This window comes from Amphiura filiformis, chromosome 11 (genome assembly GCF_039555335.1).
Source record: "Amphiura filiformis chromosome 11, Afil_fr2py, whole genome shotgun sequence".
NCBI lineage: Eukaryota > Metazoa > Echinodermata > Ophiuroidea > Amphilepidida > Amphiuridae > Amphiura > Amphiura filiformis.
Genome location: NC_092638.1, coordinates 64,054,284 through 64,082,269, shown reverse-complemented (window position 1 = coordinate 64,082,269; position 27,986 = coordinate 64,054,284). Strand labels below are relative to the sequence as shown.

Genomic DNA, 27,986 nt, shown 5'->3' with positions numbered 1-27,986 from the left:
TATGGAAACCTTCAAACCTATGCAAATTAGGTGTTCGACGAATCAGAATACGATCAGCCCACCTCCAAACTTATGCAAATGAGTTGAGGCGGTTACGTGAACATGTACAGTAGTTCGGCTCTTGTGTATACCGACCTCTGTGGGTATGACCCAGATGTGAAATCAGTTACCATGGTTACATCAGTCCAGCTTTCCAGAAAGTGCCCCTCGCCTTCAAATGTTGACAGGGGCCATGCTGGAAATATTTTTGGCCATATATGACGACTTATAAGGGGGTGCTTGTTCAGGCCTTTTTGGCCTTCTGAGCATCTCCTCATTCAAATGTGTTGTTTTGCTGTTATTGTATTGTTGTATTTTGAATGAAATAAAGATTGATTGATTGACTTATTACCGCCGTTGCTGCTATTAACGTTAGTAAAATAGAATTACTTTGTTTTATAATGGATCTATCATGTGCTTGATTCCAGAGGGGCGTTGTTATTGACAGACACAGCGATGCAGAACAAAATGAACTTGTAGCGTAAAAAAATAATTTGGGGCTGTTCTGATGGGCGGGGGCACAAGCCGCTTTTCGGCAATTTTCCTATGGGATTTTCTAATTTTCAAATCGATGGGGGGAGGGGGGAGGGGTGTCTGGAAAATGTGTTGATTAGTGAAATAAATCAATGCTGCTATTGCCCTGATTACGCAATAACATGCAAATATTACTGCAACAACAAAAAGAACATTAACATAAATGTGTAAATCCAATTTTGAAAACTTTCATGTTCAAGACTTAGTAGGCCTACTCTAAACATTTCTGACTTACCATATAATGAAAAAAGTCAATCACTGCAGTCAGCTAATCAAGCAAATAAGAGAGAGAGAAAGAAAGAAAAGAAAAGAAAAGAAAAGAAAAGAAAAGAAAAGAAAAGAAAAGAAAAAAAGAAAAGAAGGAGGGAAAAACAAAGAAAATGAAAGGAAAGAAATTCAACCACACAGGGACTCATCAGGTTTGAATAAAAAATAATTCATATTCTAGCGCTCTAACCGATTATGCGACGGAAGAACGTACACAATGACTTTATTTCAAAGCGATTATATCATTAATTTGCGATAACTTGACTACAACCGCGTCCGCAATTAGGCTATTAAAATAAACAAACTTGTCGCTCTGGAATTGAGCACGTATCGATAGAAAAAAGAACTCATTCTTGCAATAGTTGTAAGATTAAAGTGGGATAGCTAGTGACAGGAAATTGAGAAATGATGTCTAGGTAGTCCAAAAATAACGTGCCACGATCATGATATCGATAATAAACCAGTTTTTTTTTTGTCATGCAAGATTCGCCAAACTGTTCCCCCAAAACGGACTTCTAAAATTTAATTGGTACTGCATTTGGTTCTGATAAATGGCGATATTATTTTCGTGATCGGTTTGTAGCACAATACAAAAAAAGGAGAAAGCAATCACTCGGCGTGGTTTTTAGGGGCACATATTTGAAAGAAAAGACCATGGTACGCATTTTGAACCGTTTTTGATGTGCTTACTGCTTAGGCTAAATTGATATACAAGGTTTATTTTTTTATTTTTTTCATAGTTTAAAATTCATTCATTACAGTTACTCTAAACTGTCTTCGAATTCTTTAAATAATTTCTAATTATGAATAATATGATAGAGTGAATCCTCCTGGCCCTGTACACTGTATGTACGCAAAAAACATTAGTTACCCTTAAAGAGTCTGTAGCCTAATTGTTAACTCAACTAATGCTGTTTTTATTTAAAGAAACTGCGTAACTCATATTGAATAAACTGTAACTCAAATATCTATCTTTTTCCGGAAGGAGGTCTTTGTCTTTACAAATGTTGATCAATCCAGTCCAAATAATTATCTGCCCGAGCGTAAATTCCGGGATGTCCTTTGTTAGCACAACCAAATCCCCAGCTTGTTATTCCAACTAAGTACCAACGTGCTTCTCCACCAGGCTCGTCCTCGGCGATACAAACTAATGGTCCGCCTGAATCACCCTGAAATAAAAATGATAACACGACGCAAATATTCATCGGACTGATAATGATATGGTAAACTAAACTTGATGCCTAAACAGAAAGTTGGGTCAATAATAATTAATAAACGTGTTTATAGTGCGAGCAGATGTGTATACGGTACTTTGGCGTATAAATTCTGTCCGGTCAGAAATTGTCCGGAAACTTGCTGCATCGATATCCTTCTCAACAGAAGGATATTGGTGAGAGATATTTGCACTACAAATACACGAGGATAAAGTGTGTGCTGTATTAGCATTGATTAGCAACCTCTTAATGATGCGTAAAATAAATGTAAGCTCTAATAACAATTTAAATTACTATCACAAGTTTACCTCTTCGGTGAATGCCATAAGCATTTGCGGGTATACAAGAGATGTCATCATTTAAAGTCACGCCGATGTGCACATCATTCAGCAAAAATCGTTACTGCGCATTTGAAAGCCGTGCAATGCGCAGTAATGGCAGTAACGATGTGCGAATCGGCGTGACGAAATCAGAAGTCTACCCGCAAAGGCTTATGGGTATTACCGAAACGGTGAATTATAGCTATCATGTCGATTATGGCAAAAATACAAAGGCTCGCATATTGCGTTATGTATTATCCAAAATATCACAATTACCTGACATGCATCTATAGCAAATTGGTCATGACCCGCACATAGCATGTTATCCGTAATCCAAGAACCGCCAGGCCTAAAATCATCTCGAAATGCATCATGACAAAACTTGGGAGGCCAAAGCGGGACGTGAGCCTCTTGAAGTTCGTCAGCTAAATAGCCATCTTCTGTAATGACAAGCGTGAAATGAACGAGAAGTTGACTAAAATTTGTAGCAGTCTTATTCAGTATAAAGGATTTTAGTTTTTAATCATACATTCATGTTCCCTGACATATCATGTAACGGTTGCTTTCTCCATGTTGAAATGTCAACTAATTTGGGAGGGGCATCGCGGGAAAGAGGATTATCTGGGTTCATACATCTTAACCCTTCCACCCTTAGCCTGTTTAGTTGCTCCATTGAGGTTCATGATCGAGTATTAAAACCAGTTCCCGTCACCTTTGGGCATTAGAGAGATTACAGTGTCAAAACGTATGTGGAATCTATTCAAAACCACTCTCCTGTGACGGGATTTTGAATAGATTCCACGTACGTTTTGAACTGAGCCATTAACTCACATATTTAATTGTTGTTTAAACCAAGGTGTGTTCCCAGCAGTATGGAAAACCTCATCAATAACTCCGATACCTAAAACACCTGATGCAAAAAAAGCCTTGATCAAACTAAGGCCTATCAGCCTTACCCACCTCAACGGTAAGATCTTTGAAAGCTTTCTGGCTGAGTGGACTATGGTCGACTTTTACCCTCACATTGATAAACAGCAGTACGGTAATGTAAATGACAGCTCAACTACTCACTATCTAGTGGATGTTGTAGACACTGTCCTTAAAAGTATTGATGAGGCTGGCCATTATGCAACCTTATGTACTGTTGACTTTACTAAAGCCTTTGACAGGATTAATCACAATATTGCTGTTCAGAAGTTGATATTGGTATTCGCCCAAGTATTATTCCTGTCATTAGTAGCTTTTTAGTCGCACCCAATCTGTTAGAATCAAAGGCGTGTCATCAGCATGTCAATCTATATATTTCGGGGGGAGTGCCTCAGGGCACTAAATTTGGTCCGATTATTTTGTCCGCCATGGTCAATGCTGCTGCATCCGAAGCCCCCCTGAGATGGAAATATGTTGATGACCTGACGTTTGGTGAAGTTGTAAATGCTATAAGACAGGTGGTTGTTCACAACTGCAAAAAGATCATGATGGTTTAGGTGAGTGGTGCAACAAAAATGACATGCTACCAAAACCTTCCAAATATCATATATTATGCACATCCGTTTTTTGAAAAGAGAGCATTCCTTCAATCCTTTGACTCTCAATGGATCTGTTTTAGGTGTCACTCAGAATATGAAATTTCTTGGTATCACCTTAGAAAGTGATTTTAGTTGGACTACTCTTTATGTTTTGAGACGCTTCAATGCTTCGTGGGATGATTTATCTTCTGTTTATCAAATGTACATACGGCCTATCATGGAATATGCCAACCCTTTATAGCATACTAGTATCTCCAAGGCACAGTCTGAGCAGATGGAGCTCGTCCAGAAGCGGGCGTGTCGTATCATCCTAGGCCAGAGCTACACATCTTATCGGGCTGCTTTGGAGAAATCAGGTTTGGTTTTCTTATGTTAGAGGAGAGATCAGCTGTTGGTGCGATTTGGCCAAGGTTTGCAAGCGTGTGCTGAACATTCTCAAATGCTGCCTAAATCCAAAGGTGATCGGCACGGTAGGAATCCTAGGTATGCCCAGCAGATTGATCCTCCTCGCTGTAAGCGAACCAGGTACATACGAGCCGTACAATCTACCATTCCTCAAGTTGTTCAGTGTCTTAATAATCTGTGATTTCTTTTGCCTTTGAATGTTATACTCGGGGTTATACTATTGTATGCATTTTGTTGTTGCTTTGTCTGTTGTTTTTATACATATTTTTAATTGTTACCCAGGCGTATCAGGTCTGTGACCTGCTTTCTGGATTGTTTTATGCCTTAATAAATAGGAAGGAAGGAAGGAAGGAAGGTTTTATTTCAAACTCTAATGGTGACCCGCAGGTCAAATTGCTAGAATTGTACATTAAACACAACTAAACAGACACAATGCAATTTGCAGGCAGCAGCTTAATCAGCGCCAATATTGCAACATTGAAACAAAGAACTATACAAACATCCAATCCAACCAAACCCCATCCCCCTGTAGGCAATGAGGATAAAGTACCTTGCCCAAGGACACAACACGTTGGCACGGGCGGGGCTCGAACTCACAACCTATATATTATGAGTCGGGCGCCTTATCCACTCGGCCACACGTGCTCCTACAAATAAATAAATAAATAAATAAAACGTTCGATGCTACGTTTGGAAATCGCAATCTCTCTAATAAACTACGCAAAAAAAGTTTCTTTATGGTTAGCAAATTTACCCACTATTAAAATCTAGCAACCAATTTTGTACGTTTGCTCAATAATCGCATGTGTGTGATTGTCCTGCGCATTTTGACACCACAATCACTACTCTACGACACTCCTGAGAAAAGATATGAATGTTTAAGTAACACGAGGTCGAAAATGAAAATTGCAAAGAGGCCTATTCAGCGATTTTAGAGCTGATTCACTGATCCAAGACGGTTTCATTATTCCTGCCTTTTAAATTTTAATTTAAAGCGTTTTCCTTGATGCATGTTGGATAATCCTTTGCTTATTATTAGGGTTGGGCGAATGTTGACATTTTTCTGAAAAGTGATATAAAACAAGTGGTTTCTATGGCCAAATTTAACGCAGAATCCAAATCTGCTAAAAAAAATTACCTCAGACGATGTCTGACGTCACTAAACTTCAAAAATTCAAAATGGCCGCCAAAATAACGTATTTTGCCTACTCGTCACGCACTTTTTATGTAAATAGTTTTGAGGGTCAAGAAACCCAAATCTGACCTTTTTAACATGATTAACTCTACCTAGAATGAGTTAAGTGTGTATTTTGGTAATTTTCTTGTTTTTTTAAAGTAATTTTGACTTTATTTTGCTCAAATTTTGCTAATTTCCTTAATTTTAAACCATTATCAAACACCTACAATATAAATAATCATACTATGTAGGCGAGCACAGTGGCTGAGCGGAACGGGCTCCAACTCATAATCGGAAGGTCGCGGGTTCGAGCCCCGGCGACGCTATCGTACCCTTGAGTAAGGCACTTTATCTTGATTACTCCTCTCCACCCAGGTGTATTTAAGGGTGCCGGCATTCGTAAATGCTGGGAAGGTAACAGACTCGCTGTGGAGGAGGTGTAGCGATCCCCCTATAGCAACATTACATGGAGGAGTCTGGCCCAATCGCCAATGTAAGAGAGATGGGCACTCCGATCACTGTTTATACAGGATCGTCTCCTTTACCTTTATGTTGGCCTACCTTAAACATGGAAAGCGAAATGGACATCTACCCTTGTTTACTTGTTTGTCTATGCATAGATTGCTTTAAACAAGGAGAATGTAAGTCATGCAGGAGCTGATGGTGTGGCAGCTTACAAGTTGAAGTTGAAATGCCTGGCAGTATTCATGGTATTGGCAGATTGCGATGCAGAGGACATTAAAAGTTCTATCACCTTCTGGATGACTGACCATGCTGGTGATTGTGTTTCACTCCTAGAGAATCTAGGTATCATTGAAGATAAAGTTTTGAAGTCTGTCATCCTGTTCATGTCATCATAGGAGCTGACCATGCAACGGACAAGGTGTTCAAAAATGCTGAGCAAAAAGTAGAACAGAAATTATTGCTGAATGTAACTGCTGGAGAGAAAGTGTTTACCTCGCAAGTATCATGATGATCAAGCATCCATACATCAAAAGCTACTTTCTTAACATACTGAATTAAATGCTTCTCGACCAACAGATTGGGCAGGATTGCTTAGATTGTCAAAGAATTCTTGTGAAGTCAGCAGTCTATAATAGATTTCTTTAATTCTGTGGTTGACATCAATTTAAACAAGCTGGTTCTAGCGGTTTCTACATACATTCAAAATGATTGGTTTTTGTGCTGTGCCAGGATTTACTCCCATCTCGGTGACTTTTTTATTGTCCCATTGATGGCAGAAGCAGTGAAACGGAAAAAATAATCAGAACTGAGCAGGGATACGTTCTTTTTTGAGCAGAAGCTGCCTGAACTAAGAGATGATGCATTTAGTGCTGATGATGGTCAGAATAAGCTTTTCACAGCTGTAGGCCTATTTGATAAAGTGATAGACACACTTAATAGGCAGCTTTCTGAAATGTCCTTCTTTCAAATTGGCGATGAAGGTCCGTGCACTATCGATAAATTGAAATTGAAATATGCTCCTCTGATCAATTTGGGTTGTGAGTCAGAAATTGCTATAACGTTGGACCTTCGTATTACATGTAGTGGTGGATCAACGTTAGTGCAAACTCACTCACGCAAAAAACATCTCAACAAATCGCCTGCTTGAAGATCCTTCATTTACAAAGGTTAGTAACATGGAGAAGAACAAACAGTGGAAATAGGCACGGCCATCTGAGATGGCTGTGAAAACAATAGAAGCCAACTACATATACACAGATAAGATGTCCAAAAGACTAACTCTTATCAAGGAGGAAGAATTGAAAAAGAAGAAATCAATCAGAACAATGAAACTTTTAGACCTATGCAAGAATCACCAGGGAACCATGCATGACAGCTGACTCGGTCAATCTGTTAGAAAATCTGACAGAGACGGAACGAATAAATGAAATATGTTTCCTCAGAGCTACAGTGCCTACTGATATCAGACAAATGCGTGGAGAAAATCAGAAAAGGTTGATGGCAAGTTTAAAATGATTATATTTACTAGCAATGAACTCAAACAGTCAATACGAAATGCCTTTAAGCCGAAGTCAAACTTGACAAACGACATAGATTCTTTGTTGAAAGCAATCTGTGCATAGACAAACAAGTAAACAAGGGTAGCTGTGTCCTCTTAGCTTTCCATGTTAAAGGAAGGCCCACATAGTATGATTATTTATATTGTAGGTGTCTGATTTATGGTTTTTAAAATTAAGGAAATGAGCAAAATTTGAGCAAAATAAGGTAAAAATTACTTGCAAAAAAGAAGAAAATTACCAAAATACACACCTAACTCATTCTAGGTAGGCTTAATCATGTTAAAAAGGTCTGATTTGGGTTTCTTGACCCCCAAAACCCATATATAGACATATTGAAAGTGGTATCTACCTAAAAAGTGTGTGTGGAGTAGGCAAAACGCGCCATTTTGGCGGCCATTTTGAATTTTTGTAATTTAGCGACGTCAGACATCGTTGAATGTAAAAATAATTGTCATTTTTGGATTCTACATCAAATTTGGCCATAGAAACAACCCGTTTGAAAAATATTATGGTGATTTGCCCAACCCTATTATTATGCAGATGAATGATCAAAGACAAAGGTGAGTGGGTACTAAGACATTTACGTTTTGAGAGATGGATTTGGAAAAGGGATTCAAAACAGGTCATGGTCTGGAAGCAGAAGGAATTGAGACACTAGAACATAACATAACAACGAGTGGCCCTCCAGAAGCCCTGATCTTAATCCCTTGGAGAACCTTTGGGATCAGCACAAGAAACGAGTCAAAAAGAAGATAAAGGCAGATAACGCTGGTGGGATTGCGTCGCATCGTTATCAACGAGTGGAACAGGGTAACATTCGACGCCTCATTAGGAGTATGAGACGCCGCGTGGCTGCTGTAAGGGGGAAGCCAACGGTGGACACACAAAGTATTGAAAGACGGGTAAAGAAAGAGATTAATCTCAAGTGAAGTTGGAAGCGGCAGTATGATGCCTGAAATGTACTCAGCAATTAAACAAAAATGTTATCTGCATGTTTGTTGTTTTTGTGTTCTTTTATGCTGAAAACTTGAATAGGCCTCTTTGCAATTTTCATTTTTCGACCTCGTGTTACTTAAACATTCATATCTTTTCTCAGGAGTGTCGTAGATTAGTGTTTGAGGTGTCAAAATGTGCAGGACAATCACTTGCATGCGATTATTGAGCAAACGTACAACATTATTCGCTAGATTTTAATAGTGGGTAAATTTCCTAACCATAAAGAAACTTTTTTTGCGTAGTGTAGTAACTATGTTCACACTCCCCTCCGTAGCCTGGATTCAGTGTGACTTTCAACTAAGCCAATAACATTTTTATTCCCATTGTCTGAAATATTGTGAGAAAAAAGCCAAGCATGCTGATGAAACAGTAGCACCACCTGAGAACAATAAAATAACACAATAGAACAATAATCCAAAACACACTAAAACAACAAAACATCAAAAGCAACAAAGTAAAAGTAGTCACAAGTGAACTCAAATCGGTGAGGCGTTGGACTCCGGTGCATTAGTATTTGGCAATGCGGCAAGTTCGCACCCCACCGCAGTCTTGAAATTACTATAGGCCATAGTGCACTTACGTCCACGGCGAATTCACCGTGGCCTTTCCGGCTATAAATCCGCTTATTGAAGATTAAACCGATATATGCAGTACTAAACCATTATATAGTAATCTATTGTCCAATGCAAATGTATTACCACCTGATAATATTGATCCAATGAGCGACCGAATTGTCCGCTGCGGACGACTAATCCAATCGATAATTACTCTATTGACTTGTACCAGCGGAGCTTCACTGAACATGTTTTGGGATATTTTTCACTGGTTTGCAGCTGTTTGCTGCCATTTACTCATCAAGGTAGACGACCGTTATTATAAGGACTATGCCAATTATTTAAAGATTGACATGTAGAGAATAAGCCATAATTGATTGATAGAAAGTACTAAATTTGTACCTATGACGGTTTTATGACACCAATCTTCAAAATATGATCAAAAAATGGCTGCCCGGTGAAGTAAAATGTACATTGGAATAACACGGCGAGTTTGGATAGATGGTAGGATTTCTTTTTAATAAAAATGTATGTTCCCCCGTTATTAAAGCTTGTACCGGATTGAAGATTCAGATATTTGCAAAAGAATAAGTAACTGAAACATAGAGAAAGTACTAAAATCATAGCTTTTATACTTTTTGATATATGATACTAACTAGTTTGTCCCTAATAGCTACAACACAGCGCTATCAGTAGGGTTCAATTGCCTATTGTGAGTGCTCCTGTGTTGTGTGCATACATGTAGTTAACAATAACTGCATGATGCAAAGAACTCATTCCTGGTTTTCTCGGTTACACGTATGAGAACTAGAGGAGCTGATCCTAGCTGCGATATTGTATTATGGTACGTACAGGGTGTGCGCTTCTTAGCTGCAAGTCTCGTGGGTGTATGCCTGTGCTGATCGCAGTATAAATTACATCCTTTATGAAATTAAAGAACAAACAACAACAACAACAAAAAGCTTACCTTCTACGGTTCCCCAACCAGTTACAAAGCAATCTGATGCGCTATCAAACGTCTTTCTGTTGCCATTGAGGGGATTCAGCTTGACAGCATTAACTGTGTTGGTGAACTCCACTTTATCTGCTAATATCAAGAGGGCGATGTCATTGTCACTGGATTCGTCATCATATTCTTCATGAAGAATGACTCTTTGGATGTTGACCATTACTCCATCCGCTTCGCTCTGGAGCCAAGAACTCCGTTTGAATTTCCCCACATGGACAGCCCAGTATTCGGGGTCTCTGTAACAGAAGGAGAGCCATTATATGTTTTATAGTTAGTAGTTATACGATAAGGATACAAGAAAAATTACGCCATTCGTAAATAATCCGAGGATGAAGGCCAAGGACAATCATTATTTACGAATGGGATGTATCTTGGTGAATATACAAAGTATTAGCCCAGGCAATAGAACCAAATTAGTTCGATCTTTCGATCGACTATCGAATCTTGGTCGATTCTTTTTATTGATGCAATTGATTACTTGACTGATGTTTATTATGATTATATATGAATCATTACATGTAATGATATTGCCCAATATAGTTCATTAATAATAAGCGTCGAAGCAGCATTGACGGTCGATCCAAAGATCGAACAAACTTGGCTCTGGTGCCTTAGTATTTATATAGGTCGGTCGATCACTGGTATGTACTGAAGAAAAGTTGACATTAATTTGACCTCATAGGCCTAATATTTTGATGGAATTTCTTTATGATCTCATAAAAATTATACTCTGGTCTTTCAAACCACAGATATATATAAATAGAGGACAAAAATGGTTTTTAAAGGCCTTTTAGAACCTTTATTTCTGAGAATGTATAATCTGATGAAAAGAGGTTGGGTATATTTTGTATACACACCCCACGCACCCCAACTACACGGAAATGATTTACGAGTCGAAAACTTGATATATACTAGTTGTCCAGACTGTCTGCTAAAGATTCACTTACGTCGGTTTATTTGTAAAACAATGGGCTGCCGTCACAACTGCGAAAGGCGATATCAAAGAACCTCCGCAAGTAAATGCCAATGTTTGCTCACTTCCAGCACCATCTTTGTCACGGAAGAGTTGAATCTGCCACGGCCACACACCCATGTCAGCCGTATCACCCCCGACTATGCGGGTAGCAGATTGCAAAGAAACTGCCGGACGGGAACCGTATCCTTTCGCTTTGCAACAAAATAGATAAAAAACATTAAAATAAAGGGATTATTAGAACGACTTTGATAATAAAGATATGTATATAATTTTTACCTTTATCTTTAATGTCAGAATCGAATGTCTCTTTATCAGATTGCTTTGGCCTTAGCCATTTCGTTGATTCATTATAATATCTATGCTTAAGTGTTCCATAGTGTGAACATCTGAATTAATTTTAGGGTATTCTTGTCTAATTATCCCCTGAGCTGAAGACAAGTACTGTTTCGGTAAATGAGCTATTCCAGTTGAAATCCATACACACCATATATGAAAGACATGATCTTAATCTTCCACCACGGTTGTTTGATGGCATGTAAAATTCATTTTAAAGAAAAGTTGAACAATGATGGCGCTATTTATCTAAAATCTTGTTTGCATTTTTACAAGGGGTAGACATTTGTAAAATGTAGATAACTCATATTATTTGGCTAATTTGAATTTAAAATATATGTAAATAGCGCCCTCAATTTGGACATGAATGTGCAATTTATAGAATTAAAATTACCAAAACAAAAAAAAAAGCAGAAAAAGATGAATAATTTGATATAGAAACGAAAATTTATATTAAAACTTGCTACAAAATATATGTGTATACAGTTTATTAGTGTGATAGCTGTTGGTATTATTCAGGTCTAGAATTGAACATTATAATAATGTTTTGCTAAAAAAATTAATAAATGGTCACAACAACCGTGCCACACAGTAGTGTGAATTTCAAATTGGGTTACCTGATCTGAATAGGTGGTTCCGTGTGAAATCTACATCCCCTGTGTTGGAGATTAGGGCTATATCTTGCATAGGTGTATGGATTTTATCATAGAATGGGACGAAGACAGAATAACACATATGTAGCTATGATAGGTTAATCTAAAGCTATCTTAGGGATGAAATCGAAACTCGACAGGCGGTTGACCGCCGGTTCCGGTTTCTATTGTTCTAAACAATGGAAACCGGTCAACCGCCGGTTGAGCTTTGATTTCACCCCTCAATTGCGAGCCTGTTTGCGACTCAAATTGCATTGACAGTGTATGGACATTTAAAAATCGTTTAGTATACAAAATAAAAAAGAACAAGAAAAGAAAAAACAGTACTATAATTAAAGACAGAGATAAAAAGAATTTATCGCGTCTGATGTCACTCTCAATTACGATCCTTGATTGGTTTACACAGGTTAATAGCGCGTAAAAGGAAGACCGGGCTATCTTGTGCTGATCGGAGAAAAGGAATAGCAGCAAATAGCGAAATATTACGTACCTTTACAAGGCAAAAAGCAGCTTTTCTAGGCATTGTTTTGAAGTGGTTTGCATGTTTGAAGGTGCAAAATTAACAATAAGGCGCCCGGTTATACCTCCGCGTTCAGCAAGTCATCATCACGATACTTGTAAACAAGCCGTGCTCGAGTTTGATTGACAGATGACGTCAGACGCGATAAATTCTTTTTATCTCTGTCTTTCATTATACTGTAGATGCATACTTACTTGCTTCCTTATAACATCCAATCCTAGGGCAAATTCGCTTTTGTTTCAACTGTTGACTCTTTGCAGCACATGGCAAGTCACAATTTGTTTCGCATTCGCGACTTCTTAATCGTGATCCTGCATCACAGGCCGTCGGGCATTGTTGAAATCCTGTTTGTTCGGAGATCCATGAAGACCACTCGGTGAAAGTCGGTTCGTCACTACCGTCCGCGCAGTCTGCGTTCGTATCACAACCGAGTTTCTCGTGTATGCACTTTCGTCCATCCTTGCATTTGATATTTGGAGGGTCGCATTCTACATTTTAAAAGATGTACATTTTAAGGTGATACAACAAAGAATAATATTAACTCATCATTTGACAAGATTACCCAATTTGACAATGTTTTGACAAGTTTCTGTTATATCCCCCTCTGAGAAGATTAAACTACTCAAAATAATGATCATTTTTGACAAGAATGTATTCATTCTAGAATCCGTGTACCCAAGCGAGACTGACTACCACAATAGTGTTTGTAACATGTTCACATCCTCCGAGTATGGTGAATGACCTCGACATGTCATTTTAAAAGTTATCATCATTTGGTCTGGCCGCCACACTGAAAGATATAGAGTAGAGAGGCATGCAGTCAAACAAACAAACCTGCACATGGTGATTCATCGATACCTCCGTCACAGTCTGCGTAGTCATCACACCACCAGGACAATGGAATGCATACCTTGTTCCCTTCGAAATTGCAGGATATATCACTAGAGGGACAGACTGGAAATGCAGTAAGTAAAGTATTTTAAGGATAATTCATTAACAAACATTCCGACTCTACGGGCTTCCCCACTCTGGTCCCACCCAAATCCGGTTTATATTTACAAAATAAACGGCGGATAAACCTGTGTCCCAATACACATCGTCCACGCCAGGTAAGCAACACACGTCATCCACGCCAGGTAGAATGTGTCGATTGTTTGGCCTGCTAAATTAAAAAGCATCTTTAAATGGATCTGGCTTGTAATTGGTCACCCAGATCTCATGATGATATAAGTCCTCCGAGCACTTGCTATTAGCACTAACCATGCTAATTACAGCGAAGGCAACTATCTGTGGAATTCGCTCACTTGGTACATGGACGTACGTGCTTGCAGTATAGCAAATAGCTGGCAATTATTGGCAGTGTGTGTTAGGGACAAAGTTCCGGGGCAAGGTCCTACTCAAAATCCAAAGTACACGGGGTTTCGCAATCAATAAACTGGTAGACCCTAAAATCAGAAATGTTCAGTAAGTGAGCCCTCATTATAATTTGGGAGCGATTGCCGAATAGGGTGCAACTCTACTAGTCTTATTACAAGACTGCCCCACCCCAACCCTAAACCCTAACCCTAAACTCCGTAGACGAGGACTGGACTCAAGTCTAGCAAGTTGCACCCTGTTTCCTGTAGCAGGTCAAAAAAGTCAAATGCGAAATGCCGTTTTTTATTTTTATTTTTTTCTTATAATCCATGTCTTCAAATGAAAAAAACAACAAAAAAAAAACGTTTTTTGCTGCAAATTGGAATGGAAATTTACAGTGGGTCTCTCCGGGGATTTGCCATTTGGTCTAATACCATTTGGTCTAATATCCATTTTGTCTATATCCATTTCGTCTAAACCCATTAAGTCTATATCCACTACGTCCAATAATCATTTGGTCCTGTAACCATTTGGTCCGATAACCATTTGGTCCGATAACCATTTAGTCTAATAACCAATAAGTCTAAAACCATTTAGTCTAACAACCATTTGGTCTAATACCCATTTGGTCTATAACCAATAGGTCTAATAGCCATTTGGTCTAATTCTCATTTGGTCTACAAACCATTTAGTCTTACAAGCATTTAGTATATTAATAAATAGATGAAATGGTATTAGACTAACTGGTTATTAGACCATACGAGTATTAGACCTAACGGTTATTAGACCAAATGGGGATTAGACCAAATGGTTATTAAAGAAATATTAGACCAAATGGTTATTAGACTATATGGTTAGTAGACATACCGGTTATTAGACCAAACAATATTAGACTAAATGGACATTAGACTATATGATTATTAGACTAAGTGGCAATTAGCCTTTCTGGTAATAGACCAATTGAATATAGACTAAACGGAAATTAGACGAAATGGTATTAGACCAAATGGCAATAGACCGTCTCTCCGACACAAAAAAAAAAAAATCATATTTCTTCATATTCAAGAATATTCAACTTGCAGATTAAAAAAGTATTAAAAGAATATGTGATGTTTACTTTGGTGTTTTATATTATTTTTTGTGATTTTTTCCGGGTTTTTTTTTCATAAGTGGTAAAAAAACTAAATGCGCAAAAAAGCCGTCAAAAACGAAATGAGCGCGCTGCAGGAAACAAACTTGTTTTTTTGGCCTTATACAAACCTTTTTTCATGACCATTTATTGAATACTACTATACTTGTGATAAACATCTGTATAATTTCAAGTTCAACTGAATACGTTCATCATGATTTATAACATATTCTTTATTATCAAAAATTGACTATGGCATACCGTAGTCTATACGGTCTTATATATTGATTAATTTTTAATGCCTGACACAAGTCCCAACTTAAACGTTAACTCACTAGGATCCACAACATGCTCATCTATCAGGGGCACAGTTCTTTAACCCCAATACATTTGTACATTCATTGGATGACCTTTTACAATTTGGATATTAAAACTCACTCTGCAACTTTTTTTTTGCTCTATGATTGTTTAATTGAGGTTATTGAACTATGCCATTAGGATGAGGCCATTGTGGTTCATAGTGACTTACTTGAGTCAAAACTTGAGTCAGAACTTTTTGTTGAGCCCTCGTACTTACAGGTTTCGAGGTCCCCACACATGTCAGCCTCGTCGCTGAAATCACTGCAATCTCGTACCCCATTGCACTTTGCACTTTGTTCGATACAATGCCCATTGTTACACCGAAATTCTTCTGGAAGACAATCTGTGATTTAAAAATAAACGACTCAATAGAGTTTCCTTAGGGAACAACCCAAAAGTTGGCTGAAATGCTATAAACGAAAGTCCTGTCGTTAGGGAGGGTGGGGGTCAAAAAGTCCGATTACGTTTGTAATAAAAATTCCCTTTAAAAGGGAAAGCCAGCCTCAATGGAGAAGAGGTCTTGTAATTAGTTTTGGTCAATGTGAAAGGCATTTTTAGAATCACGCTTACATCCATGTTACATGACAGTCCACCAAACCATCAACAATGAGAACATGTACACTGAAACAGCAGAAAACTTAAAATTCCTAATTCCATGTCAACTCTTTAATTCATTACTCCAAATTGTTCTGGTCTGGTTTTTATGTTGTTTTTTTGTCTTTTCAGCTTTTTACCCACGATATCTCAATTTCCAATTTTGTAATACCAGAACTTACAAACTCAATATCTTCGCTTAGGAATGTCCGATTTCACTGCTTTCGATATACCACGTCACAAAAAGTTCGCAACATGTATAGTTTAAGCCTAGGCCTACTATATTATAATAGATAGTGGCCAGCACATTTATAAAGGACTGATTACTCACTACAATCTTCACTCTTAAACTGTGTTTTTCTGAATGTGCTGATCATGTTGATTGCTAGTCGGAAACTCCTGCGAAGCTATGGACATGGCATCTTACCTACTCCATTCTATAACAGTCTGCCTAGTGCCTTGTGTGTTTTCTCTTCAATCATTTTGTTGAATGTAATTTTATGAATCAAATAAAAAAGATAGAAAGTGGCTTCACATAAGTTATGTGTCATTTTATTTATAATAAAGAAGTTATTAAATTAATAAAGTAAGACAATTTATTTATCTATAAGTGTATGTCAAATGGGGTACATTGTTCAATACTATAGGCCTACATGCATAAATTATGCCCATATAGCTAGGCCCTAAAAACTTTATTTTGCATCGGATTTTTCCCGTTGAAAAGACAAAACTGATGTTTATGATAGCAACCATTTCATCAATAACATTTTGAGTCATTTTTATCCATAAAACGACACAGGATATGATAGATAACTACTTTCACATCAATATGGTCCATATGATCACAGATTGTTGAGAATCTGTGATATGATGAAGATTTTGATTCTATAGATCTGTTATCAACATGATATCACGCTGTTCAGTGGTCAAGGAGTAAGGACCCCCGGTCAAGGACACTGATATGACACTCATAGGTGATGTAATTTTCTTCTGCTGACCATATGATGCTGTATATTAACTATTATTGTTACATTTAGGCCTATACCTAGAACTTTTAAAGTCATAATTAGTTCAAACATAACTTTGGTAATACTCACTCGTTTTCATTCGTTGAAACGGCAAAACATACTTACTTTTCCTTACAAATCGAATAACAATAATTTTAAAACATTCCACCTCAAAAAGTAAAATAAAATATTTCTTACCAATACCAATAAAGTTAATCTCAGAAATAGATACCAGCCCCGCGTATGGGCTGGCGAAAAGTAGTTTTAAAAAACATCGGTCAAAGTTGATATCTTTTTAAGGATTTGATGTATAATTTTAAAACTTCAGTATTTTCTTAAGTACGATATTGACATTTTACAGTGGTTGCTTCAAAATGATTTCGGGATGATTTCAAATCAATATATAGGTCGCAACCTGCATGCACTCACAACCTGCAACTTGTAAGTTCATCTTTTATATCAACTGAACCGCACTTTGATTCTTTTTGTTTTTTCCATGTTATATTTCCTCTAAAGGGATGATGGCAATTTATTTCTCGTATTAATAGTGATAATATACCTAATTAAATTGAATAGTAAATATATTTGATTCTTCAAAACTTAGTTCTTCAAAATAAAAAGTTAAGGGATCAAAAATAAATCAGTATGGATTCTAAGCTATTCTATTAAAAAATAATAGCATGAAATTAGTGTACAAACCAATATGTTCAGGAATTGGACAGTTTTCTTCATCGGCGCCATCAATACAGTCCTTTACGCCGTTGCATTTCAAATCGCCCTTGATGCAATCCCCGTTTTTACAAGTGAACTCATTGGAGGTACAAGGCTCAGCTGAAAAGAATGAACAGAAAAATATAATGTCATGGTGTTGTTGTGAATATATGTGACCCCTCGGCACAACTGAGCACTGAAGTCGCCAATCATCATTTTTGAGATATTCAACCAAAATATTCTGCTTGGAATAAGCTTTAAAATGATGTATATCATGTCTATAGTACTTGACATTTAAGTAGTGAAAAAGCAATAAAACAGTCAATAAATCCTTTGTTTCCTATTGTTTATTGTTAAGTTCGATGGAGCATATCTCAATAGTGGCACTGGCGACATCCGGGCTCAGTTGTGCCGAGGGGTCACATATGATGAAAAATTGCTCGCGCAAAGTGCCTCTATTATGGGCCCGTGCAAGTGAACATTTTGGATTTTTGCTTAACATGCTTAACAAAACCAGGTGAACATTTACTCACTACAATATTTCGTCCTTCACATCGGAGGACTTCATCAGGTATGACTGATATGGTCATCTGATTCACTTTCCCGGAAAACAAGTTTGAGTGGTTTCCGTTGTTCCTTAGTCTTCAAAAGTGGATCGTAGACATCATGATGCAGTCATGTCTACAGTAGAATTCATCTCGACCTTTGCAGGACTTAACCCCATTAAAAGCTATTAAACCAAGATAACACTCATTGAAACAGCTCAACTGATTAAATCGGATCTTCTCTGGCTGTGCACATGTGACTGTTTTCATGTGCGATATCGCAATAAAGTTTGTATTATAGCTTCAGTTGGGTAACCGATTATAAAGGAAACGAAAGGAAACAATGGTATGTGTACTTTTGTTCACGAAATGAGACAATGGCGTGCTTTTTGTAAACTAGCATTCTTGAAAATGAGCAACATAATGATTGTTGACTTAACACGGTTTGGAAATAATTTCTTCATATTTTTGGTGTTATCTGTCGTTTACATATCCTTCCTAAAACACAAAAGTACGACCCTCTCCAAACACCTAAATTAGCTAAAAATGTAGGACATGTTACAAAACTATATTGTCTAGAATTTTAGAAGAGTACTTTTAATATTGGCCGGATATTTTTCACACAGCGACGTGAACTAGGCAATGTACTATTACCTATAACATTAACTAAAACACCAAAGTACGAATATTTCCAAACATCTGAATTAGCTAAAAATTTAGGACATGTTAAAAAACTATATTTTCTAGAACTTTAGAAGAGTACTTTTAATATTGGCGGTTATTTTTCACACAGCGACGTTAACTAGTCATATCCCCATACTTATAACGTAAGGCTATTTGTAGAGGTCACGCGTCAATGGGAAAGAGCACTGTGTATTGTGTATAGGAAAACGGACAGTAACTGCAGTATGTGACTTAAGAGGTGTGTGCCCTCCTCTCTGTTTAGGGTGTTGATGCCCCGTCTCCTAATATCTCCATTGCTTCCCGAACTTCTCTAGATCGTCTGTCGTGCCCCGTACAAGGATCTTAGATTCTTCCCAATCTATAACATGGTGAGCTCTTGCGATCTGATATGGCTGATTTTGTCTGTTTCATTTTTATTATTATTATTATTATTATAAAACATTTATATGGCGCTCCACAAAGCACAGAGCGCCTTACAAGAAAACATATACAATATCAAATCAAGCAAATAAACAAAGCAAATTCAACAATTCATGAATCAAAAATACAAAAACAAGCAGCAATACTAATCAGGATAAAGATGAGTTTTGAGCCCGGGGTTTTGAGCATGCGCTTGAACCCAGACACCGACTCCACCTCTCTGATCTCACTAGGGAGCTCATTCCATATTTTGGGAGCACCTATGGCAAATGAAGCATCCCCAGCCTTTCTAAAAGAGCGAGGAACCCAAAGGCGGGTGAGATCAGATGAGGAACGAAGCCGAGATCTGAGACCAAGCGCAACACTGCTATTCAAGAGATGAATTAGATCAGTCAAGTAACCTGGAGCTTGAGCATTGATGCATTTGAAAATGTACAGAAGTAGTTTGAAATGAACCCTTTGTTTAACTGGAAGCCAGTGAAGATCGTCAAGTAAGCTGGCAGAGGGCTGGTCCCGTCCACAACTAAAAACCAGGCGCGCAGCTTTATTTTGGAGGCGCTGCAAACGCATAAGATCTTTCGCACGTGTACCTAGTAAAAGCGAATTGGCGTAATCGAGACGAGACAGTACCAACCCTCTGACAGCATTGTGACAAGCTTCCTGTGATATAAAACGGCGAATACGCCACAGATTGCGTATATGAAAATTAACAGAACTACATATTGAATTTATGTGAACAGACATGTCTAGAGAAGAATTAAGCATAACACCATGATTTTTCACAGATGATTTTGGATGAATACACAGGTTACCAAGTTTGAGTTGAAAATTCTGAAGCGTAGGCAATACACGGTTATTTGCAAAAACAATAAATTCTGTTTTGTCTTGATTAAGTTGGAGCATATTGTCCACCATCCATTCATTTATTCTAGCAACACAAGATGTTAATTTGTCAAGAACACATTCACAGTCCCCTACGATCTTAGGATTGAATTCAGCAAAAGTTGGATGTCATCCGCGTAAGCATGAAAAGAAACATCATATGCACGAATGATGTCACCAAGAGGGGCGGTATATAACGTAAACCCCTGTGGGCCTAATATAGGCCCACAGGGGTTTACATCATTTCTGATGTCTTGCGCTCTGAGCGAGTGAACGTTTTCTCATTAGCCTTTTTGTGGCGCCCTCTACGGAGGCGCGCCACAATATGGGCATTACTTTGTGAAAAGCTTCTAATTTCACTCTTGCTAGATTGACTTCGCAATTGTTTTGCTAAAATTATGACCAGCTCAGAAATAAAACCACAATTTGCTTGGATTTTATTTTATTATTGTTTTCTGATATGCACGGGATAAAATGGTGAGCGTATATACTTTGTTTAAAATACAAAATTAGGATTTATAAAAACACCAAATAAATCCTGACCTTTGTATGCGTTCAACTAGTTTACCGTGTGCCTTAGAACCCGATAGACGGTGACATTTGACCATACACTAGGATCCACAACATGCTCATCTATCATGGGAACAGTTCTTAAACCCTAATACATTTGTACATTCAGGCTTTGTACACAAACTCATACTCTGCAACTTGAGGTCAAATATTGCACTATGATTATGTAATTGAGGTTATTGGACTATGCCATTGGGATGAGACTCTTGTGGTCCATAGTGATAAGATCTTAAACTGATGGCTTTTGTTTGCTAATTACCATATAATCTAGCTACTACCTCCATGATTGGATTAAGTAAATAACTAAATCCTGTTATCTACCCAGCAATGTTTGCTTATCATAATAATTGTAACAAACTGTAGACAGAAAAGGCAAACAGACAGAAATTTAGAGTTTTAAATTAGAGAGTTGACAGGAAGTTGTAAGAGTTAAATTGTTATGGATATGATTGGTGTAAGCGCGAAAATGTTGAATGTCAGATCAAAGTCATCCGAGGTGAATTAAGTAATGTCAATCACAAATTGTTACAGGTCATTTGAGGTGGACTAACTTTATATTTGGATTGTCAGAACACCTTCCCCAATCAAACACATTTCTCTTGCATTTGATCATCTTCTACTCTTCCCTAGAAAAATCATTATAATACCAAATCTACACACCATGGAATTCACCATATCACGTCGAAGTTCACATTGGGCGCCACATTCCTTTTTTAAAGGAATTTTTATTCACTTCCGCTTGATGTTCAGCAAGTCTGGTACCAAACATTGCCGGTGTTTTCCTTTTTACGCGCGTCTTTTGGATCGATAGGCTAGAGAGTCCGCTGGGGTTTCATTGCTGTCTCATCTTTGTGTTTTTTTTTAATATTATTTCTTTTTTTTTCGTTTCCTACCTTCCGTTCCTTAGATGTATACCTACCGTCACAATTGTTTTCATCCTCTCCTGTCTTGCAGTCTTCAAGCTCATCGCACACCCAGTAGTCGGGAATACAAAGTCCATCTTTACATGTAAAATATCCAGGTTTTGGACAACCTGCAACAAGATAATGTGTTCAAGCAGTGGTGTATGTGACACGGGGAAAAGGTTCTCGGAACTTAAAACCCCATGAGAACTACCGATTGGTCAAAAAGAAGTTTTCATTACCCCACACACAAATTTGGGATGAATTATTTCCAAAGCTCCATTCTGATTGGTGATTAAAGTGAAGATATCATGTAATTGACCAATCAGAGGCAATGTTAGATCGGCAGGTAGTGCCTAGGGGTTAATTTTACTGGACGGTGACGAAAATAACTTACCACAATCTTTTTCATCTGAGCCGAGATATCCGTCTTTACAATCATCGAAGGCATCACATTGCCATGCTAATTTTATACACTCCCCATTGCTACATTCAAATTGATCTGGGCAGTTGGAAACTGGTGCAAGAGTCGTGGTAGGCGCTGGTGCAAGAGTCGTGGTAGGCGCTGGTGCAAGAGTAGTGGTGTGAACAAGAAAATGAGTGGTATCTTTTCATATCATATTATATATCATATCACATGTCATGTCATATCTTATGTCATGCCATGTCAAATCATATCATATCATATCATGTCATAATCATATCATATCTTATCACATTATGTCTACGTCATATCGGTTTTACCTCATCAAATAATTTCCGGTAAGTTTGGCATATACATGTAGTTTTTACCAAATTTCCAGTTATTTTTGGCAAATTTTGTAAATGTTGGCTACAGTTAGACTGTCCCACAGTCTGGGTTCCATCTGTGGGTAAATAATTAGAGCTAAACCCACCTTCTTCTTCACTCCAAAGATTAAAACAACACATCACTAAGCCCTAATTATAAATGACAACAAAGTTATAGTGCTCCTAGAGTCCTGTGTGTCGACGAAAACTCAATTAATCTACGGACCAACTTGTTTATTTTTTTATAATAGCTCTCCTAAACCCAGACTGTTCCGCTTTGATAGTAAACTCCCTTCCATATAATTATCAAGCTATGTAACGTGACTGTGGCGTCAATTATGATAGCCCCGCCTCATTGTCAATTCAAATATGGTAGGCACATAACATGCATGACCCAGTTCTATTGTCATTTTGCGCGCGCGTTGGTTATGATCAATAGACTATCAATGAAAACCTATTTCAAATATCGCCTTGCTTGCTGAGATCTACATTGATTGGTCAGGCTAAGTAGCCGCTTACACAAACGCCCGCACAAACGGCAAGACAGTGAGACCACGGACGTGATATATAGAAAACTCGTCTGACCCAGGATCGGTAAAATTGAACTCCCACAAAATGCTGGGAGCTGGAAGGCAACTTGCCTCACATTGGAAGGGTCCATGTATCGGGTTTATTTAATGTTGTATAATCTACATTACCAGTCGTTCTCCATGGACCCGAGGGAGGGTCTAGCTACAGTGAGCCCAAATTTGAAAACGACCCATTCATAATATTAGAGAGATTGCGAAATTTACGTGAAACGTGACACGGGAACGCGAACGGCAAGCTACATTAGTCGAAAATCGGTTATTATGCCCTCTAGAGGGTGAAATCTATTGTGAATTGGTCAATCGTGGAATTACCGTAAGGCGATTACGTTGCGGTTGGTAGCAAAAAATGACGTTCCAAAAAAAAAAAAAAACGCATTATAAAATGCAGAAAAATGTTATGTTTATCATGTTATGAAACGAATCAAAGTATCCTAATAGAACAAGTAGAGTCCGACATGTAATAAAATCCATTTTGGGGTTAAAATTTGATCTCGTATAGACAAGAAGAAGTGAACAAATTTCGATTTTTTTCGACGCGAATTCGAACGGGCAGATTGCCTATTCATTTGTGTGTGGAAAATGCCGTACAAAAATCAGCTTGCGAAGAGGCGTTTTAGGCAAGATTGTGTCGTGTTACGGCATAAATGCGGTATAATTGTCTGTTTGGGATTAAACAGCTGTCAAAGTGTTTTGCTTATGGATACTATTCAGCAAACTCCAAAATGTTTTTAAAACATGATAATGCATGTGTTTTTGGTTTTAGTTAAAACGTTTTGATAACATATCGATGTATGTTTATATAAAAATCATGAAAACTCGTGTTATACTGAAATAATAATACAACAACATTTTAAGCCAAAATTCGAAATGCTATAGTAAAATATCATTTGGCAAACATATTTAAGTGTCTATTGTGTTAGAACGTTTATCAGCAAGTTTAGAACAAAGGGTTTTTTGAATGTTATTAAAACTTTTAATGCCCTTGACCCTCACATAACCTTTAACCCGACATTTAACGTTTTCTGCAATATATTTGTGTTTGCTGGGTAGTAATCGAACTAGGCATATTAGATTATCTATTTTCATTTTGCTTTAGAAAGTAAACAGGGTATTATTTATATGATAATGGAGTTTGTTTCTTGTTATTCGAATAATATACACCAAGACTTCCTAGGCATCCAACACCAAACTCTGTTTAGATTATTTAGACAAATAGCATACACGTGTGAACATAGGCTTAGAGCATTATAGATACAGCCAGTCGTATTTGCATATCAATACCGAGGGAAGTAGTTCGATGAAAGAAGATAATCTTCTCTGGTTCGATGAACCCATGGTGAATCAATGGGTGCTTCCTATTACCTTTATATTATTTGTCTCAGCATAGCGCCATCATGATTGCAATTGCGTTTACACGTAGTCTTGGTTCAGACTCTATGCGGCTATCACGAACTTAGGAACGACGAGCGTTAGGACCGACACAAACTGGCTGTGTAGGAGGCTAGTTTGGCTGTGAACGGGACTATGACGTTCTACCGCAAAATGCAGAAATCCGTAACCCGTATGGCGTTTGCAGTGAACGCCTCTCCGCAATCTCTCTATTATACCCAATATGGTAAATGCTATACCAAATGGACCAAAATGCAACCTTTGTTTGCTGTATGTCCCCGGAGTAGTTATGAGAGTATTTGTTCTAAAACCTACCGTTACAATTGTGTTCGTCCTCTCCATCTGGGAGGCAGTGTATAACATCATCGCACAACCAGGATGCAGGAATGCATCGCCCATTGCCGGGGCATCTAAACTCTGTTTCTGAACAAACTGTAATAGGATATCAGTTCACGCAAATATTACGTACAATATAGTACGATGTACCATGAGGGACATGAAAACTTCAATCAGGTTTTTGCAAACTTCAATCAGGTTTTTGCAAACTTCAATCAGTTTTTGCAAACTTCAAGCAGTTTTTGCAAACTTCAAGCAGTTTTTGCAAACTTCAAGCAGTTTTTGCAAACTACAAGCAGTTTTTGCAAACTTCAAGCAGTTTTTGCAAACTTCAAGCAGTTTTTGCAAACTTCAAGCAGTTTTAGCAAACTTCAATCAGTTTTTGCAAACTTCAATCAGTTTTTGCAAACTTCAATCAGTTTTGCAAACTTCAATCAGTTTTGCAAACTTCAATCAGTTTTGCAAACTTCAATCAGTTTTGCAAACTTCAATCAGTTTTTGCAAACTTCAATCAGTTTTTGCAAACTTCAATCAGTTTTTGCAAACTTCAGTTTTTGCAAACCTCAATCAGTTTTTGCAAACTTCAGTCAGTTTTTACAAACTTCAATCAGTTTTTGCAAACTTCAAACATTTCAACTTCAAACTTTTCATGTCCCTCATGGTACACCGTAATATAGGCAAAAAGGTTCGTGGTAGAAGAAGGAAAAAAACTAACCGGTGTGCGAAAACACAGCAAATTTTAAAGGCTACGAGCGTTCTCTCGACTTGGCACAAACGTTTTGTCTCAGCCTAATTGTATATGAATTAGCATGGTTATGGCTCTAATCTCGGGGATACATTCTATCCCTCCCTCCCGGACATCTGAGAAATACAAATTGACATTTTAGGGTTATTCACAATGGTTTTTAAGGAGGCTTCGCATAGCTATTGTATACTTGTTACCTTCAACCAAATTATTTACTGTAAGATTTTGGTGTCTAAAAATTTTCAAGGAAAACTTTCCATCGACATATATAAAATGACAGAATAATTCTTGTAAACCCTGCGCACAAGTATAACCCTAACCCTAATCCTAACCACAACCCCAACCCCAACCCAACCCTAACCCTAACCCCAACCCTAACCCTAGGGTAGACCAGAATTGTATTGAAAACACAGGGTGCGCATTGTACCAAAATGACGAAAGGGATGACAAAACTCAATAACGACTTTATAAGAACTTACCACAACTAATTTCATCTAAGCTAAGTTGAAAACCAACACCGTCTTGACAATCATCAACTCTATTACATTTCCGTGATAAGGAAATACACTGTCCATTGCGACATCGAAACTGAAATGGTGAACACTTCACTGGAGCTGCGGTGGGTGGTGGTTTTATTGCTGAAAAAGAATGACGATACAATACCGTAATAAAGATTCGCCTAGTGGCGTCCCCGGGGTCCTTTGCTGATAACGAGCACCTGCCACTGCCCATAGACCCTATAAAGAACAGGGTCTATGCACTGCCACTCCTAACAAAAAATAGGGTCCGTGCCCTTATTTGCTTTGTGCATTTTACAGGAGGGCACTTTTAATTTGTGCCTCAAATTCCAGTTATGTCAAGTCAAGTGAGCCTATAGCGCTATTAATATTATTTTAGGCATGGTTTATTTATGACTATTTATGAGGTGTAATTTTTTTTCTGTTCTGGCTTGGAGCAACCGGGGAATGCATCGCGGTGCCCCCATTATAACATTTGTGACCGTACACCACGAATGAGCCGTAAATGTTCTAAATTGTATTCTGAGTTACAGTGTAAAATGTGCATGAAGGTCGTATTCATAGGTACCTCAAGTTGGTGCGACATGTATCTCATTTTGATAGTCAAATACCTTTTAAACCAATCAATAATCCTATTGTTGAAAAGGATCATAAGCTTCTACCTTAGATGTCTATAGAATTCTTAATAGCTCTGGTCTTTGTTTGCTTTGGCTAAATCCTGTTCAAGTGGTGGGTTACAAAGCAAAAAAAAAGTATTTTGTCTAGGTATGTATAACCAACAATTAACAATGAGAGGACATTCCTGAACCTCGTTGACTTGGGGCTGATTTGAAATGACCGCCAAATATAAATGTTTGATATCTATTACCAGCAATGTGGAAAAAGAGACGCATGTAGAAACGAAAAAGGCACCATTTTGTTGAAGGAGCAAAGTTCAACAAACCATAACCCCGCTTCTGGATATTATTTTCTAAACACGAAATCAAACAAAATTGACAGGGTCACATTTACAAACCACTGTCGATATTGGCCTGTTAGACCTACCTGGATTGTTAATGTTGTTGCCAAAACCACTGAAAGAATGAAACTTTGGCACCCATAAATCTGTGAAGAGGAAATGTTGACGGAAATCAGTAATTCATTAAATGAACAGATCATTACCACTTATTTATAAAATTTCATTTAATGCTTTAAGGGGTACTACACCCTTACTCAATTGTGTGCCTATTTTTGCATTTTTGTCAAAAATTATAGCGCATTGGTGACAAAAGTTATGTATATTATAGGGGCAAGGAATCCAATTATTACACTGGAATTTCAGTGACCCAAGACAAGCGGTTTGTTATTCATGATCACAAATAAGGTACCGCAAGAATGTACCTCGTTTCCTATTGTATATACTGAACCGCTTGTCTTGAGTCACTGAAATTTCAGTGTAGTAATTGGATTCCTTGCCCGCAATAATATACATAACTTTTGTTACCAGTGTGCAATTGTTTTTTGAGAAAAATGCAAAAATAGTTACAAATTTACCACATGGGTGTAGTACCCCCTTAATATACTGCGCCAAGAAAGTATCCTTACACTTGGAAAAATAATCATAATTTCAAAACCGAACCATATTGGAATAAATTTGTTTTATTTTTAATAGATGTACTATCTAATCCTGCACATTATGACACCACATTGAATCCAATGTGACCTCAAGAGGTAAAGTTACAAGCAATTGAATAGACAAAGGTCCCGTTTTAAAAAAACTAGCCTATACAAGGCGCAAAAAGACTCCAACAACTAGCCTATACAAGGCGTAAAAAGACTCCAACAAGCGCAATGAAGAGACAACACAGTTTATTCAATGAAGCTTTATTTAAAGCAGTTTTTATTTCAGTTTTTACTTCGCTGTACTTTTCAT

The 27,986-nt window shown here is 37.7% G+C and overlaps 1 protein-coding gene across 1 annotated transcript; it reads right to left on the bottom strand.

Annotated features, from left to right (window-relative positions):
• Positions 1–45: 45 nt before the first annotated feature.
• On the bottom strand, positions 46–27,986 carry LOC140163851 (transmembrane protease serine 2-like). Its single transcript, XM_072187166.1, has 14 exons — positions 27,980–27,986; positions 27,119–27,178; positions 26,036–26,194; positions 24,791–24,907; positions 22,105–22,272; positions 21,725–21,838; positions 17,693–17,824; positions 15,610–15,735; positions 13,382–13,501; positions 12,742–13,035; positions 11,013–11,232; positions 10,024–10,301; positions 2,651–2,814; positions 46–2,009 (listed from the first exon to the last, which is right to left on the bottom strand). Exons 1-14 carry the CDS (start codon positions 27,984–27,986, stop codon positions 1,839–1,841), a joined length of 2,130 nt encoding a protein of 709 aa, XP_072043267.1. The 3' UTR covers positions 46–1,838.